The sequence below is a fragment of the Ochotona curzoniae genome, unplaced genomic scaffold (assembly GCF_017591425.1).
Source record: "Ochotona curzoniae isolate NIBS_2020 unplaced genomic scaffold, NIBS_Ocur_1.0 contig_64, whole genome shotgun sequence".
Taxonomy (NCBI): domain Eukaryota; kingdom Metazoa; phylum Chordata; class Mammalia; order Lagomorpha; family Ochotonidae; genus Ochotona; species Ochotona curzoniae.
In genome coordinates, this window is record NW_024466502.1 from 47,047,462 (window position 1) to 47,065,146 (window position 17,685).

At 45.4% G+C, this 17,685-nt stretch overlaps 1 protein-coding gene across 1 annotated transcript in view; it reads right to left on the minus strand.

The window, feature by feature from the left end:
* Window positions 1-16,731, minus strand: part of LOC121163543 (guanylate cyclase soluble subunit beta-2-like) — a 41,163-nt gene extending 24,432 nt beyond the window's left edge. Inside the window, exons 1-3 of the mRNA XM_040991081.1 lie at window positions 16,645-16,731; window positions 15,465-15,538; window positions 3,459-3,553 (exon numbers count right to left, since the gene is read on the minus strand). Of these exons, the coding sequence (XP_040847015.1) occupies window positions 3,459-3,553; window positions 15,465-15,538; window positions 16,645-16,731 (256 nt within the window). The remainder of the gene's footprint in view (window positions 1-3,458; window positions 3,554-15,464; window positions 15,539-16,644) is intronic.
* Window positions 16,732-17,685: the final 954 nt, after the last annotated feature.

Sequence of the window (17,685 nt, forward strand, 5' to 3'; positions counted from 1 at the left end):
TTCATTTTAGTATCCAGGTCATGATTTCCTCATTCCATTGTCCCTTAATGGGTGGGGCCCAAGCCTGGGAGATGTGGTAGATTTTAGAACAGCATAAATTAAGATGAGCATAGGCCATCTTTTCATGCCAGAAAGTTTTTAAAAAATAATGAAAGGATTATGAGGACATGTCAAGAATTCACAGAGTTGAATTTGGAGGGACTTCCCTTCAACTCAGACAAGAATTGCCAGTAAAAAAGGACACACTTAAGAAGGCAGTTTAAAAAGCAAAAAGCTACCTGAATATTCCAACAATATCTTCTCACAAGATACTCTGTACAGGTTCCAATTTAATCAAGCACTCAGGGTTAACATCACCAGCAATGGGACAAACAGACATAACTCACTCCCTGAGGTCATGAGCCAGGAAGCACAAAAGATGACTTCTGTGGTCTTCCTTTCCAGAAAGCACTCCCTGAATTATGTCATGAGGGAATATTTGATAATTCTTTTTAAAGTAAAGATTTTAAAATTTTTCTTGGAAAGTCAGATTTACAGAACAGACAGAAAAATCTTTTGTTCACTGATTCACTCTCCAAGTGATTGCAATGGTCAGAGCTGAGCCAATCCAAAGACAGGAGCCAGGAGCTTTCCCCCGGTTTCCTATGTTGGTACAGTGTCCCAAGGCTTAGGGCCGTCCTCCACTGCTTTTCCAGGCCACAAGCAGGGAGCTGGATGGGAAGTGAAGCAGTCAGGACATGGAACTGGCACCTATATAGGAACCAGTGCATGCAAGGTGAGGACTTTAGCCACTAGGATAATTCCTCACCTTGCAAGCACTGGGATCCCACATGGGTGCCAGTTTGTGTCCCAGCTTCTCTACTTCCCCTCTATCTCCCTGCTTATGGCTTGGAAAAGTAGTGGAGGATGTCCCAAACCCTTGGGACCCTGCACCCTGCCTTTCCAATACAAATTTTAAAAATAGCCTACCAGACCTTTCTAAAAACAACAATGTTTTAGAATACAGAGATTCAGAGATTATTTCAGGCTCAAAAAGAGTAAGGAGGTGACTGCTAACATGACCTAGTGCTTTTGTTTCTAAAGGACATTACTGGGTCTACTGGAAAATTTCCAACAGAGTCTGTTGGTTAGATACTAGCACTGTGTTGTCACCCATGTGTGGATGCTGTGGTTTCCTAGGAGGAAGCCGATTCTGAATTGGAAGGGTTGGGTTTCAGATGTAGCCCTATGTTCCTTCAGGTAGCTCTGGTGGGCCACTTACACCTGGTCGATGAGAAGATGTCGTGGCTTCTCACCAAACCTAGGAAGAAAGTAGTTAGACCAACCAGGAGTCGGAGCAGTGGAAGGGCTGGGGTGTGGGACTTCGTGGAGCACTGTGCTGTAAAGAACTTGATTCATACTATTTGATTTTATCTCTTAAGTAACCCCCCAAAACTGACGTCACAGATGGGCCTGCTGTCTCCTCTGTGGGGAATTTGCCCCAGGTTATGTAGTACGGACCAATAGAGCTAGGGGTCTCCTTCACATCCAGCTGCTTTGGGGCTCCTTTCCCCACCCTTGGAGGGCTTGGTAAAGAGCGATTGTCCTCATGCCTGATTGCAGGCTTTGTCAATGTGAGACCGTTACTCTTCTTTTTTATAAAGGAGGTGCCGAGAAAGATTGTTGGCATTTGATGATAGCTAACTGTTGAAACACATTTTACCATGGGTCTCTTAGCTAGTGAAGTCTAGACAGACACAGCTGTGCCAAATGGCTGTTGGGGGTTGTTTGAAATTTGTCACTTCGGATCACTAATAACCCACTTACACACTAAGTAGGCACTTATTCAGAGGCAGAACAATTCCTTATGCAATGCTCAACCTGCCATCTGCTCCCTTCCTGAATTATGCTAATGAGAAAACACACAGCTATGTGGTGGCAGAGTCCTCTGGAAAAGTCCCAGGGTTTGCTTCAAGGTAGAAAATTGGCCCCTCTCGGAAATCAGAGCGCCTTCTAGTAGTGGCTAAGCATGTTTTGGTCTCCGTCAAGACAGCGATTAGTTGAACTGGCTCGCATGTTTTCTTAGACAGTCAAAGGTCCTTCCTGTGCAGCCTTCCCTTTGGCTGGGCCTGGTTCTCTCTGGCTCGTGGGAGCTGCACCGGGGACTTCAGAAAGTTTGAGGAGAAATGGAATGGAAAGATAATGTGCATTTTCCATGAACCCTTTGAAGCTGGCTTGTGTCTACACACTGTAACTGCCATCCAGGCAAGCAAGGCATTTTTTTTTTTCAAATAACACCAAGGAATGCTAAACTGAATGAACACATGGGTAAGCAAGCCACCTGCTCCAGAATCTGATGCATGTGTTCATTTAGTTTTGCATTCTCTAGTTTTATCTGAAAAAATGCTCTCTCCACTCTTACCTACCCTTTTCGGATGAGAGTCTCCAGATGTGGAGGAGTGCAACACTAAGGAGGAGAAAGAACTCTGAATTTCAGGGCTGGACATTCAGAGGGAAGTTACAGTGATGTGCCTTGGCTTTGGTGAGAGGGCGATGGGGCTCTTGTTGCTGCCTCCCCTTATACTGATTGGGTTGGAAATGTGTCTGCAGTAGGTGGAAATTGGACAGCATTTCCCTGTGAAAGATCCTGCCCTACTTCCAGCATCTATGACCACACAGGTTATACCAACAGTTCGGATAATACAAGTCATGCAGTAGAGTCCTTGTATCCATCTACAAGGGCTTCCACAGCAAAATGCCACAGGCTGGGTGGCATGAACAACAGATGTTTATTTCTCACCATCCAAAATTAAGTTCAAGATCAAGGTGAGAACATAGTTGGCTTATGGTGAAGATTTTCTCCCTGGTTTGCCGGTGGCCAACTTCTCCCTGTGTCCTCATATGACAAGGAGAGAGAGGGAGCCCACTCTTTACAAGGGCACTAATCCCATCATGAGGAACCCACATTCACAGATTCATCTCAACCTAATTGTCTCCCTAAAAAACCCAGCTCCAAATATCATCATATCAGGATTTAGGGCATCAAGATACTGATTTGGGGAGGGACACCATACAATCCCTAGCAGTGCTGAAGTGAAGAGATGGAGACAACCGTGAAACAGGTCTGTTTAGCCTAACAGTTAAACACAACAGTTAGACGAGTCTTATTCAGCTTTCTCAGACATGAGCTAGCAGGCTACAGACTATGTTTAACATTAGTGAGTCAACTACATTTATTAAATATAGTATCTTTAAATAGAAGCACGCAGAGCATGAGGTCATATATTATGTGATTAATCAAAATATTACCATCAAAGTCTCCCAGGCATCTGCACCTGGGTGTCTCCTAGGAACACTAGTTCAACATTTGCTGAGTCAGAGTTGGCTACAAATGTGTCGAATGTTGCTACAGATGAGGAAACCTGCCGCCATTGCCTGACAGCAGCCCCAAGGCCCCAGCACAAGCCCTGTCCTCTTACCCAGAATCTTGCAGGCTTCTTGGATGAGCTTAATGGTGATGCCATCATCGTACACTGTGTATGTCAGGAAGGTATCTTGTACTTCTGCAGAAGTTCTGGAAGGTAAATTGAGGTATAGTCAAAACTTGACAATGTGAGCTTTGCCACAGGAACTCACATTTACCCAGCAAGATGTGAGGCAGCAAGAACACTCCTAAGAAATCAGGGTGGGTGAGTTCCCACTCCTCCAAGAAACTTTGGCCTCCAGTTTGAGCAAGGATTCCTTTCTCAGCAGGATAGGCTACATGTTTCCCCCATTTATATATGGATGATTGGGCATCTGCCCCAGGCTAGGCTCTTAAAGGGTGAGCATTGTGACTTAGATTTCACCGTGGAATCCTCAATAAGAAGCTCTCTGGCACATGTGGAGCAGTTTGCACATGACGGCAAGCTTGGAGCTCAGTGGCAGAATGGTTGTTTGGGTGCCTTACTGCTCTGCTGCATGGTTGGCTGTGGGACCAACCCTGTTGGTGAACTTAGGTCTGGGCGCTGCTAAACAAACTTTTGAAGAGAGGCTAAACCTGTGGTCACATGTCACACTTACACTCATGGCTTGACCCCCTTGTGCCAGTAAAGTGCAACAGGCAAATCAGTCAATGGATGGGGGAAAAAAGGCTGGTGAGCAAATGCTTTCCTGAGAAAGTGAGGTGTAACTGAGATTGCACAGAGGGCGGGAAGGGAAGAGCTTTCCAGCCCAACAGAACAGGCGCCGAGGCAGCAGAGGTCATATTTAAAGAACATACAGGGGTACAGACCACTGGAGCTCATCGTCCAACACATCACAGAATTCTGTGGGATTTCCTCTTTGTCCAGTTACCCAACCTGCATTATCTCTGATTGCTGATCTTCCAGTCTCTTCTTGAATGCTTCCACTGGCAAGAAGTTCATTTGTTTGCAAGGCAACAGTTCCACTTACAGGCTGTTTACTTGATAGAAGACTTCTTTTTGTATGTTGAAAGAACTTTATTTCCGGAGGTTTTCCTAATGCATTCTATTTAGGGAGTAACTGGTTTTGCTTTTGAGCAAGAGGTGACAAATGATCTCTGATCTCCCCTTACTGTTGGAAACAATAGATGTGCAGAGTCATGAATGTGTTGTCCGGACCACTCACTTGTCAAGGGTAGAGGGATCCAAGTTGCTCTGGCCTTGTATCACCTCTGAGAATTGATTTAGTGATTCCCTGACTGTCCCTTGAGTAAGTAATGGCTGAGTCAGTCCCTCTTCCAGACACGACCCCTCTTAAAAATGCTTATGCAGTTCTAAATATCATCATCATCATATGGGCTGGACATTCCTTTCTATTCCTGGACTTTACCCCCCTCATTCTTAAATAGGGTGCATATTAGTACCTGTCTCTTTGATAAGGATAAAATATGATAATGGATGTAGAAGAGCTGAGAGTGAGAAGCACCATGTAGCTCTGAAGAGGAGCTGTAGTCCTGTGAGGACAGGGAGGTGACATCCTGTGAGGACAGGGAGGTGACATCCTGTGTGGGGAGGTGACCAGGGCTGGGGTAAGGACCCCTGGTTCCAGGTCTATCACCAGCACAGATTAGTTGTCCCTCTCTGGTGGTCCAAAGGCAGCCTCAGCGCCCCTCGTGTCTGCATATAAGGTTCCCTGTGTTTCTCTGCTTTTCTGTCTCCTGCTTGTGTCTGAGTGTCAGTATGGTGGTTTCTAAGCACCATAAGATGCAGCTGTTCACAGAAGCTGACTGCTGGACCCCAGGCAGATGGGCAGTGTTGTAAACCACCTTCCTTCCAATGAGGGAGGCATTCTATGCTGTGCCAGAGTTAACCTCTCCAGCTGGGGACCTGAGTGAAAACCTGTACCCTCCCAGATTTTCACTCAACATGCAGACCCAGATTTAAACTATATATGGCCTTTAAGTTTTCACTTAGGCAACCTGCATACCATATTGATGTGCCAGGGTCCTGGCCTGGGTCAGCTTCTGATCCTGGCTTCCCGCTAATGTGCACCCTGTCAGGTGGCAATGAGGACTCAACTACTTGTGTCCCTGCTACCTCCATGGAGGTAAATTAAGTTCTGGACTCCTGTTACCAGCCTGGTCCAGGTCTGGCTGTTACAGGCATTTGAGAGCTAAACCAGTGGATCAGGTGATTTCTCTGTTCATCTGTCTCTGTCTTTCTGCTTTCCAAATAAACAAAAAATGTATAAATAATAAATAGCAAATGACAAGTTGTCAGAGTCCTCTTGGAAACTGGCCTCTGTCCAGGTACCTGATAGAAGTTACCCATTCATCTTTGTCTGGATCTAGTATTCTTAGCATCCTGTAGGCTGAACTGATAGCACTACAGTGTCAGGTGCCTACTTTGGTGTGCATGCTGCATGCCGCTGGGGTACCAGGTGTGATCAGAGTGATGGGGTCACGCGGGGATATTCAGCCCCCAGTCTTGCATGTGATGTCTCCCACAGAGTTGATACAGACATACATATGTGTAGTCATTCAAACTGCTTTTATAAAACAGCATGTTCACCAAAAAAATGTTTATTTTTAAAAATAAACACATGACCATTTTCTATTAGGTTGACAAAGCCTTTGACAAGAGTCAGGAAGGAGAGGGGAAAATATTCTTAGAAAATATTTTGAAGAAATTGAGAATTTGGAAAAGTAACAACAGTGGAAAATGAGGCTCAGGTGTGATGTTTCCTGCTCCCCCAGAGTGGAGCCCATCTTACAGAACACAGACAATGCTGGGTCCACAGAAGATCCTGTGTCCATGCATGAGAAAAGCCAGATGAATCAGAACGTAATTGGAACGGCCAGGTGTTCAATGTGCATTCTTATTCAGTTAGTTTCAACTGGTGGTACCCAAGATATGTAACTAGGCAGGAAACCAGGACCAGACTGCCGAAATCGGAATAATGGGGAGCAAAATAAACACAGCTTTCACAGCCCTGGGAGGCAGTGCCAGCAAGCCTATGTTTTCTTAGCCACTTACCTCACCAGCCTGGCTCCTCAGGGCTTGGAAAGTCCTGTCCAGTAATACTGTCTGGGATGCATATGGCTGGGCAACTGACAGCCAATGAGACACTTGTCACGGTTCTACTTTCTCAACTGGTGTGGCTGTTTCCAAGGGTCCAGAGGGAGCCCCCCACCAAGCCCATCTCCCTGCACCCCATGGAAGAACTAAGAGCAATTTGTGACCATTCTCAGGCCAGGAAAATGGTGCTTAAGCCAAAGTGTTCCTTCAACAGCTCCCTGATGGAAGGTGAAGAACTTGGGTAACCCAGTGGCCTGTCCTAGGGAAAGAGATCAGGGAATTTGAAGGGTTGGCCCCATGTCACATCCTTCTAGGATATAAGAAAAGCACCACCCTGCCCTTTGATTCCACGTTCCAGCTGATGTCTCATCTTCCTGTTGCTCTCTCTGTAAAGTACACACGCTCAGCCTGACACATCCACCCCAGCTCACCCAGCCTCTCTTCTGTGCATGACTTCTTCACACTGCTCCTTCCTCCACCGCAAGAAAGGTTCTTGTTCCCTCCAGTTTCACTCCAGACTGTTCTTGGTGAGGCAGTAACAATAATCAATTTTTACAAGTCTTGTCCCTGGGCATGTAATTTCAGAACATTGTGTGTAGTGACACAAGTACAAACCTGAGTGCTCCTGCTATTGCCAGAATGGACGTGGCTCTCTCTCCAGGAAAATCATGTACATAATTGAGTCGTAAGTTGAATTAGTCACTTTTTGTCTCATGAACACCATTTCTACTCAGCATAACTGGCAAAATCATTCATGCATCCTTTAGGCTATCCATATCAGGATAGCTGGCTTTGAGTCTTGGCTGTGCTCCTAATGCCTGCCTCTTACTAAAGCAGACCTTGGGAGCCAACAGCTGATGCTCTCACTTCCCATCACCCACCTGGGAGAGCTGACCTGAATCTTCAACTCCAGCCTGACCCAGCCTTGGCCATTTTGGGCATTTGGGGAATAAAGTAGTAGCTGGAAGGACATTCTCTCTATCTAACTAAGGATTCTAATTCCATATAACTAAAAAAGAAAATTACTGCCAGATTAACTGCAATTGACCAGGCTTGGCTATTTGGCAGCCATTTCCTTAAAAAAAGAAAAAAAACAAAGCTAGCTTGTCACTTCAGGCAAAGTAACTTGCAGAATGCATTGCCAAGGATAAAACTCAGCATTTCAAGCTAAAAGAAAAATGAGAATTTTGGAAAACCTGGCAGCTGCTGCTATGAGCTTCCTGGGTCGTCGGGGGGCTGAGGGGAGGCTTTTCTGATAAGATTGTGGTGATATTGACAAATGAGACTGTGGTATTGTATAATGAAACATGTCAACATTTGTTAGATCTGCTAAACTTGGTGAGCTAAGAGTTTCCAAATTACTAACACATGATGGTACAGTCATGGTAGAGATTTATTTCATAGACTAAAATGGACCAAGGAATTACAATATCATTAGAGTATGAACAGGGTCAATGATATTATTTCAGATTCAACATTGCATCCTAACCTTTGAGAAACTCCCACAATTATTTCAAAAGAGAATTAAACTATTGGTTCCTTCTACATTTCTTTATATAACAACCAAACTCACAGAGAATAAAAAGTCAAATCCATGAAGGACTATATTATTGTAATGATATAGGGGAAAACAGTGTGCAGAGGAGGATAATGGGGGAGGGTGGCAGGGGAAATCCCTGAGCCCATAGAATTGTATCATGAGAAAAAATTTTTTTTTTAAAAATGTTGAATCCATCCATCTTCTAGTAAGTCAGACATTAAAAGTTAGATTTGTAAAAATCTTTTCTTTTTGATTTGTAAAAATCTTACTCAAAGCCCCTTTATCACTGCTGTGGGATGCTGGGAACAAATCTTTCAAGTGCTGTTTTAATCACTGCTTGATAGTTAATGTGTCAAATGTCCACTATGTAATATTGTCCAATATAAAATATGACAATAGTAACCATATTTTACAAATTTATTTTTGGCAAGATTTGTTTGTTTTCACTGGAAAGCCAGGTTTACAGAGAGAAGGATAGACAGAGAGAAAGATCTTCCATCTGCTGGTTCACTCCCCAAACAGCTTCAATAGCTGCTGCTGAGCCAATCCAAAGCCAGGAACCAGGAACTTCCTCCAGGTTTTGCACCCAGGAACTTGAGCCATTCTCTATTTCTTTCCCAGGCCAAAGCAAGGAGCTGAATGGAAAGTGGAGCAACCAGGACATCAACTGGCACCCATTTGGGCTCCCAGCACTTGGAGGTGGAGGAATAACCAGTTGAGCCACTGTATCAGCCTAATTCTATAAATGTCTTACATTCTGGGATATTTCAATGTGATCTTTTGGAGGCTAAATTCCCCAGTTGAAATATCCTGACCAAGTGGATTTCCAAGGACCCTTCTGAATCTGATAGCCTAAGACAGCAAAGACAGTCATGGCCAGGAGTGGAGTAGCAGTGCAAAGCAAGCACCATCCCTGGTTACAAGTTAAAAAAAAAATAATAAAAACATTCTGCTTTCAGCCATTTTTTTAAACTAAGACTTTACTCATAGAAAAAGTAGAGAACACAAAAGAAGGGACCTTGGGGTCTCAGAGGCTGAACGAATCCACGGCACACAAAGGTGGTGAAGCACAAAAGGGCATGACTTTGAACCATTTCAATTTCTTTTTCTAGCTCAAATGTTTTTTTCAGTGTGAGCTACTCCCTGACTTAATGATGGAGTTGTATCTTGACAAAGCCATCAGAAGTTGATGAAATAAAAAATGCATTTAATCTATGGATCATCCTAGCTTAGACTAGCCCATGTTAATCGGGCATATAGAATACTTGCATTAGCCTACAGTTGGGCAAAATAATTAGAACAAAGCATGTCTTATGATAGGTTATTGAATAGCTCATGTAATTCATTGTATGTACTCCCCCACAGAGTGTCCATGCATGACCACGAGATTGACTGGGACTGATCAGTTTCACAAAGAGAATTGTATTACACAGCATTGTCCCAGGAAACAGTCATAATTCAAAATTCAAGCTATTGATTCTATGAAACATGTATACTTTTCACATCATTATGTCAAAGTTAAGAGACTGAGTTGAGCCATCACACATCAGGAGCCTTTCTGTATCCAAAAGTATGACTTACAAGATGTCAGCACTTCTTGTTCAGTGGGAAATTAATGCCAAGAATGCATAAGCAGAGGTCTTTGAATTGTCTAGACTTTGGAGATCCTGGGGATTCTGATGATAACTAAGGACCCTCTACCTCAGAAAATGCACAGGGCTTGGTGTGGTGGCCTAGCAGCTAAAGTCTTCTCTTTGAATGCAGTGGGATCTCATATAGGCCCCAGTTCAAATCCCGGCGGCCCCACTTTCCATCCAGCTCCATACTTGTAGCCTGGGAAAGCAGTTAAGGATGGCACAAAGCCTTGGGACGTGGCACCCACATCGGAAACCCAGAAGAAGCTCCTGGCTTCAGATTGGTTCAGCTCCAGCTGTTGCAGTCACTTGGGGAGTGAAATATTGGATACAAGATCTTGCTCTCTGTCTCTCCTCTCTGTATATCTGACTTTGAAATAAAAAATAAGTAAATAAATCTTTTTTTAAAAAAAAAAGAAAAAGAAAATGCACAGACACATGGACCTAACATGTTCATACATGATTGCAGCCCCACACAGGCCTCTGGCTAGATACTGCTGACAGAGAGAAGCCATGACTTGACCTGGGCTTGCCAGTTCATCTTTAACCCATTTGTTCATTTTCAATTCACCGCACACATGAGTCAGCCAACTGTTCATTCCTTCTTCATGAATGCCATCAATGCCATCAGAATGGAGAAGACATGCCAATCTTGATGACTTGATTTACAATATCTGCGTCAGGTAGGACCAAATCTGGGAAATCAAAGCCCATACAACTAACCCTTTTGCTCTGGCATCTGAAACTAACACACTAATAAACAAGCAAACAGGTGATGGTGATCTTGTGCACCTACAGGGTATTTAGAAAGGCTAGGGAGGAGCTTGCACAGAATTTGAGGAAAACAGAGTAAACATGAAGAGATGTTTTCTGCACTGCTCGTCCTACAGCCGAACTCTATGAGAGGCCTGAATTCTCACACTCTTGCCTTTGCTCTTGACTTTATGTAGTGGTTACTGTCCTTGTGAGCAAAATCCTGCATCAGATTCTGCAACCAAAGTACCAGGGGCTATGAGCCACCACCATTCTCAGAAGTGAGCTGGAGGAGCACAGGAGGCATCGAGCCATAGGATCTTGCTAACTCATTGCAATGGGAATAAAACATTATTTCCTTCCCATGTCCTACATGAGTGGCTATCCTAGTCCATAACAATGTCTCCACTTTCATCTCCTTCTGGGTTTTTCATGCTAAAGATACTCCAGGCAAACTGAAATTTTCCCAGAACTTCTAACTCACCATGCTCGGTTCAGCTCTACCTCAAGACTTCTGCCCCAGCTGTCATCTCTACCTGGAGCACATGGACTTCCCTGTCTCCCTGTGTCAAGGCTGACTCTTTTTCACTGTTTTTGTTTCCCTGATCACCTCAGGAAAATCAGCATCTCTCTCTCTGTCTCTCTCTCTCTCTCCTATCATCATCTAAATAGCTTTTGCTTGTTTCCTTGTTTACTGCCCCCTCATGTTGGAATACACATTCCCAGAGAACACAGCCATAGTGTACTGCCCTCACCTGTATTGCTAAGGCTTAGAGCTCTGCTTGGCACCGGCTGGGCACTACATAAGAAGCTGTCAAATGAATACATTGGTCCGTGTCAAACAGAGAGTGAGTGATCCAGGTAGATGGAAAAGGATTGACTCCACAAACCTCCATTCTTTTCAATCTGTTAGTTGCTTTTAGTTTTGTGTTTTTGACAAAGGGATTTAGCCAAAGTCATAAAAGACTGCTTCATCATTAGAAACCTATAAATCTATACTATTTGAGAGGGAAATATACATTGCAGACAAAGGAGATGAAACATCTGTTTTTACTTATCCCATGTAAAATAAAACCCATGTTATAAGGATTCAAGACATTCTACCTAATCACTTCTTAACATTTGTGTAGGAATTGGTGGGTTTTTCTTTTTCTTCAAAAATGCCATTTTAAAAGCACTAGGGAACTCGTTAGTTAAGTGTAGCCTGAAGCAAATTTTCCTATGTAGCAAATAATCCTGCCTTCATTTATGTTTTATAAGTTGAATGTTCTGCATTACAGGTTCCCTTCTTAGAATGAGTTCTAATAGGATGCAATTTTCCTAGCTGGTTGGACTTGACTTTGGGCTGAAACATAATGCAGTGACATAGGTGTGCACTGCTCCTTATACAAACACATCTTTTGGAACCCAATTCAGCAGAGAATAAGGCACTGCAGGATTAAAAAGAAGAAACCTAGCCATGTGGCTGTGGACATTTGTGCATTTGGCTTATCTATCTATCTATCTATCTATCTATCTATCTATCTATCTAGCTATCTCAGTAAGTGGGTAAATCTTATAGAAAAGGGTAGACACAGTGCCATCTATCTAATCATGTTAATTCTAGGAAACTGGGTCTTGCCTAGGCTCAGAGGAAGACTTTAAGAAACATCTGCTATTTCAAGGTGCATGTCTCCCACATCAGACCAGCAGCAAAATTGCTTCCATTAATGTCAAATACAGTTCTACTGCTAGTGCTACACCTATGTATGGGGGTGGGGAGGACATGGATGGTGTTGACCAGGATGTTTGGCACTTCAGGGGTGGTAGGCTATTTCATTCAGTACTCTCCTCAATCTTAAAAGACAGGTGCTTTATTTGTCTCTCATAAGTGAGGAAACAAGCTCCAGAGAGCTGAAGCCACCTATTCAAGAAGACGAAGTTCCCCCCAATAGAGACAGGACTGAAGCTATGCTCTGAGGGAACTGCCCTCTACCACCCACATGCCTCAATCCATCCTGCTGAAGACCTGGAGCCTGAAAACAAGCCCACTGAGAGTGCCAACTTCAGCATCATCAGCTTACAATGGCATTATTTCTTCTGATTTCATCTCATTGGACATTTACAACAATCTCTACTGGGTTAATTCCTTTTGTTCACATTCTTTGAGGATGGAACACGTGTCCACGGTCAGCCCCAGAGGCCTGCTAAATCAAACTATCGCTTCCTAGGAACTCTGACCATGTGCAGAGATTTTAGAGTACAAGCATCCTAGCTACCAAGTGGGTTTCCCAGCCTACCCAGAACTGGCCACCCAGCAGCATGTCCTGAGCTTACCACCCCTTTCTGCTTACCACCCCTTTCTCTTCCTTCCTTCCTTCCTTCCTTCCTTCCCTCCCTCCCTCCTTCCCTCCCTCCCTCCCTCCCTCCCTCTGATTTCTCTCCCTTCCTCCTTGTCTCTCCATCTCAAACAAATAAATGTATTCACAGGAAGGATAAGGTTAAGAAATCTGTTGCCCCTTTGCTGTGCAGTCTTGGTCAAGTCAATTGCTCTTTCTGGGTTTCAGTTTTTTCATCTGTAAAACACTCAGAATTCTGGGCTACATGACCTCTCAAGTCCCCACCAGCCAGGGCATCTCTGATCGTAGTCGCTCAATGAAACATCAGGGAGTGGGTATTCTTGGCCGATTTTCCCCTCCAACTTGCACTGATCTGAGCAAATCGCTTCAGGGAGGCTGAGGAAATGGCCCTGGGCTGCCTTTCATTGTGAGGAGAAGCTGCAGTCTTCAGGTGGGTGGGCAAGGGGTGCAGCGACACAGGCTGAGCTGGCCCCCCTGGAAAGCTGTGCCAGGCTCTGTTCCACTGTGGCCACGCAGCGGGAGGAGGGCCACGGCCTGCTCAGCTCACATGGTGTTATCTGGTAAATGCGCATAGGGAGGGGAGCTGGGAGCTTTGCACCAGTGGTTAATTTCTTTTATATCACAAATGCAATTTAAAACCATAGAGCATTTGGGAGACAGATGTTAGAAAACAAATATTACCTCATATCACATCGTCTTAATTCTCTTACTGTTAACTAATGATTTGGTTTTCCTCATAGTCTTTGTTCATTTGAATGATTTTTTTTAGATTTCTTTTTATTTATTTATTTATTTTTATTGGAAAGGTGGATATACAGAGAGGAGAGACAGAGAGGAAGATTTTCCATCCACTGATTCACTCCCCAGGCGGCCACAACGGCTGGAACTGAGCCAATCCGAAGCCAGGAGCCTCTTCCGGGTCTCCCACGCGGGTGCAGGGTCCCAAAGCTTTGGGCCGTCCTCGACTGCTTTTCCAGGCCACAGGCAGGGAGCTGGATGGGAAGTGGGGCTGCCGGGATTAGAACTGGCGCCCATATGGGATCCCGGGCGTACAAGATGAGGACCTTAACCACTGCGCCACCGCGCCAGGGCCCTCATTTGAATGATTTACATAGCTAAATAAGTTTGTATCTTCTTGGTTTGCTTCTTGATCATTTTTGGTGGGAATTTTTACTTCACATTGTCCTATGGCCAGGTGTTGTGGTGCCAGTGGTTAAACTACCACAGAGGTCACCGCATCCCACACGAAAGTTTTTGGTTTGAGTTCCAGCTACCTTGTGCTTCTAATCCAGCTTCTTGTTAACATACCTGGCAGGCAGCTGACAACTCAAATACCTGGATCCTACCACCTCTGGGAGACCAGGATGGGATTCCAGACTTGGGACTTTGACCTGGCTGGGTGCTGTGAGCCTTTTGGAGAATGGATCAATTGATGAAAGATTCTTTCTTTCTTTCTTTCTTTCTTTCTTTCTTTCTTTCTTTCTTTCTTTCTTTCTTTCTTTCTTTCGTTCGTTCTTTCTTTCTTTCTTTCTTTCGTTCTTTCTTTCTTTCTTTCTTTCTTTCTTTCTTTCTTTCTTTCTTTCTCTCTCTCTCTCTCTCTCTCTCCCCACACACACACACCACTGCCTTTCAAATGAAAGCCTATTTTTTTTAAAGATTGTGTTATAATCTTTGCAATCATCAAATATAATCATGTGTGTTTCTTTTGTTCTTTTCATTCCATTTGCCTATCTGTTGGTTTTTACGGTATTAATTTTCCTTTCATTATTTAAAAATATATGAGACAAGTTTTCCTCTCCTTGCACACACATGTCTATATGTGTGTTCACACGCTTATGTGTTTCTAAGAGACCAGAGTCCCCAGAATGGACTTTCTACTTCTAATGATTTGCTATTGTTTGAACTATAGGGCCCTGTTCCCAAACTGCTTTCCAAAAGGGCCTCACTGGTTACAGTCCCGTCAGCAATTACCCATTTCACTGCATTTTCACAAGAATTGGTCACTATCCCTTTGAGATTTACTAGGCCAAACAGTATCTGCTTTTCAGTTACCATGTCACTGGTCAACTGAAGAAGTCGGTCATGTCCCCATAGCTCCATTTCTCCGCTAAGGACAAGGTGACTTCCAGGGATCGTCCCAACTCCAGTCTTGAACCTATCAAGTCTTGGAGCCTCCAAGAAAGCAAGTGAATAGCACAAGATGATGGGGGTCAGAAAGGAAGCTACAGGGAGACACAAATATCCTCTTTAAGGGTAAGGATGGAGGCAGAGTAGAAAGTCTGGTATCAATGAAACACCCCAGGAGTGACTGTGGTCAGATTTAGGAGGACACCTCCCTCTGCTCACCTGTTGGTAGCCCTGGTTATGTGTGATGAGAATGATGCAAGTTGTTCTCACTCCTGGGATTGAAAAGAACAAGTGAGCGCTCATCCAGGAGTGAAGGGTCACCTAATGCTGGTGTGATTTGCCCTGGGTCCTTGCTTTAAGGCCGCATGTAGGAAGTGAGACTGAAACTTTCTTCAATTGCACTTTGAGTTGGTTCAGAAGAAGATGTCTCCCCAGTAATCAAGCCTTTTGGGGAAGCAGAGTTATATTATAATGGATCTAGTCAACTCACTGAACCAATCAAAGGCCTTCAAAAACCCGGAGGTATACCAGTTCCTCATGAGATGGTTCCTCTTCCCTTTGGTAAACTTACTTCAATTTCTCCCATGTGTCTTCACCAAATTTCTCTATCACAAGAGACTGCAGACAGGTGTTGATAAATCCATACTGGAACACAAAGATGGAAGAAAAATGTATAAGGAGGGATGCAATTCCAGCTTTAGACATCTTAATGGGAAGTTAGTGACGCACTTTTCCTTGCTTCTCACAGCTCTGTTATCTAGCAGCTGCACCCTTTCCTAACTCGGGAAAAACCTTGCAGTCCGCCACTTGAGAGAACATACCAACTAAGTGTGAGATCAGACTACTGGTGCAAGAAGGCAACGAAAGAAGAGAGAACTGATTGCTTAGAAAGAAGAGTCCAAAAACACAACAGTGGATAAGCAACTGTTTAAATGTGGAACTGACTTTGGGCCAATTCCAGCAAGGCAATAGAAGGACAAATCATTTCACCACTCCCCTGTATGTCCATGTCCAGGTTCGAGTCCCAGCTCCTGGAAGGCAAGAAGTGATGGCTCCAGCCACTGGCTCCCTGCCACCCCAGCTTCCACAGCCCCAGGTTCCTGAACGTGGGGCAACTGAATCATGTCGGAAACATCAGGAGTGCTGAGCTTCCCAAAGATTCCTTGCTAAAATGAAGACTCCCTTTGACTCACTTATGTCAGTCACAGGGTCTGTTGTGCAAGCCTAGACTTGCAGATTCCTGAGCAAGAAAGATCCTGGCACCAGCGGGCAGGTGAGGGGATAACCCCAGCGGCTCTTTCCTAGAAACAGGCACATGTGTCCTGGCAGCGTCACCCTCACCCCAATCCTACCTTTTCCTGATTGTATTCACACGCTGTGTGCACCTTAGAGCTATGTAACTGCGGGAAAACTGCTTAATCTCTCTGTGCTCAGGCTGCCCTTAGACTGACCGAAAATAATGGTGCTGGTTAAACTGCAGGGCTGTTGAGGTCTATAGCGGGCAGGGGAGGGGTTCTGCAGTCAGACCCTCAGTTCTAATTGCTGACCCCAAGTTTTCCATCCAATCCCATGGAGTTTGTTAAGCGATCAGTGACAGAGCTGGAATGGCCACAGGGCACACAGTGAGTGCCCCAGGACCCGTGGGCATGTGTCTTGGGTGTCCTGTGCACTGCACCTAAGAGGCACTCAATAAATGGCACAGCAGGGAAGCCGGGATAGGACACCACAAAGAGCGCTGCTTACCATGTTGCCGTAGGGTCTTGGGTCTTCCGCTCGGTGGCGATGCAGTGGGTCCTGTCCGCCAAGTGCCCCAGGCCTTCACGGAGCCTCCGCAGCATCTCAGGGAGCCCGACTTGTGCAGGTCTGAGCGGTCTGCAGGGAAATCAGGGGCCAACTTCTGGCCTCCAGGTAAGGAACAAACCAGCTGAGCCCCGGGACCCCCTGGGGAGGAAACGGGCAAGGCCACCACTGCCAGGAGGTATCTGCTTTCCCGGACACGCAGCTCAGCGGCTCAACTCCCGGGAAGTGTGGCGTGAACCTGAAAGTTCTCCCCGAGGTGCCAGCACAACAGCCACCTCCCTGCCAACAAGGCTGCCCCGGGTGCCTGGCGCCAGCGGTGCTCTGCGTGGGCCGAGCTCTGAGGCAGGCTCTGCTGAGAGGGCTCTAATTAAACCACTGCGGAACTCTGCAGCATCAACCTGCTTTGCCCAGTGCTGGACCCTGGGAGGTTATAAGGTGGACTCCCCCGTGCTCCAGAGTCCTATCTGCCATTGCCTCGGCTTCCTTCCAGGCCCCGCGAGGCTGTGTGCCAGAGGCCTATCTCCTGGGTGTTGCTCGCTTGAGGAGGTGACAAGCCCAGCCACTAGCTGAGTCCTTTGAGAACCACTTGCTGCGGCGCTATAGACACTGACCTGGGGGCAACATGTTGAGTGGAAATAAACAAACACAATACAAGCAGGGCTGCCCTGAGCAGGGCAAGTGTGTGGCCAGGCAGACCTGCTCACGCCAGAGGTTCCACCGCCCTTCAGAGGAATTAATTAAGCTCTGAGAGGAATTAATAAAATTTAGGGGGAAGTCGTGGCCTGTGTCACGGTGTAGTAAGCTAAGCCTCTGCCTAGAGTGCTAGTATCCCACATGGACTCCGGTTCATGTCCCAACTGCCCCACTTCCCATCCAGCTCCCTGCTTGTGGCCTGGGAAAGCAGTAGAGGATGACCCAAAGCCTTGGGACCCTGCACCTGCGTGGGAGACCTGGAAGAGGCTCCTGATTTCAGATTTTCCTAGCTCCAGCTT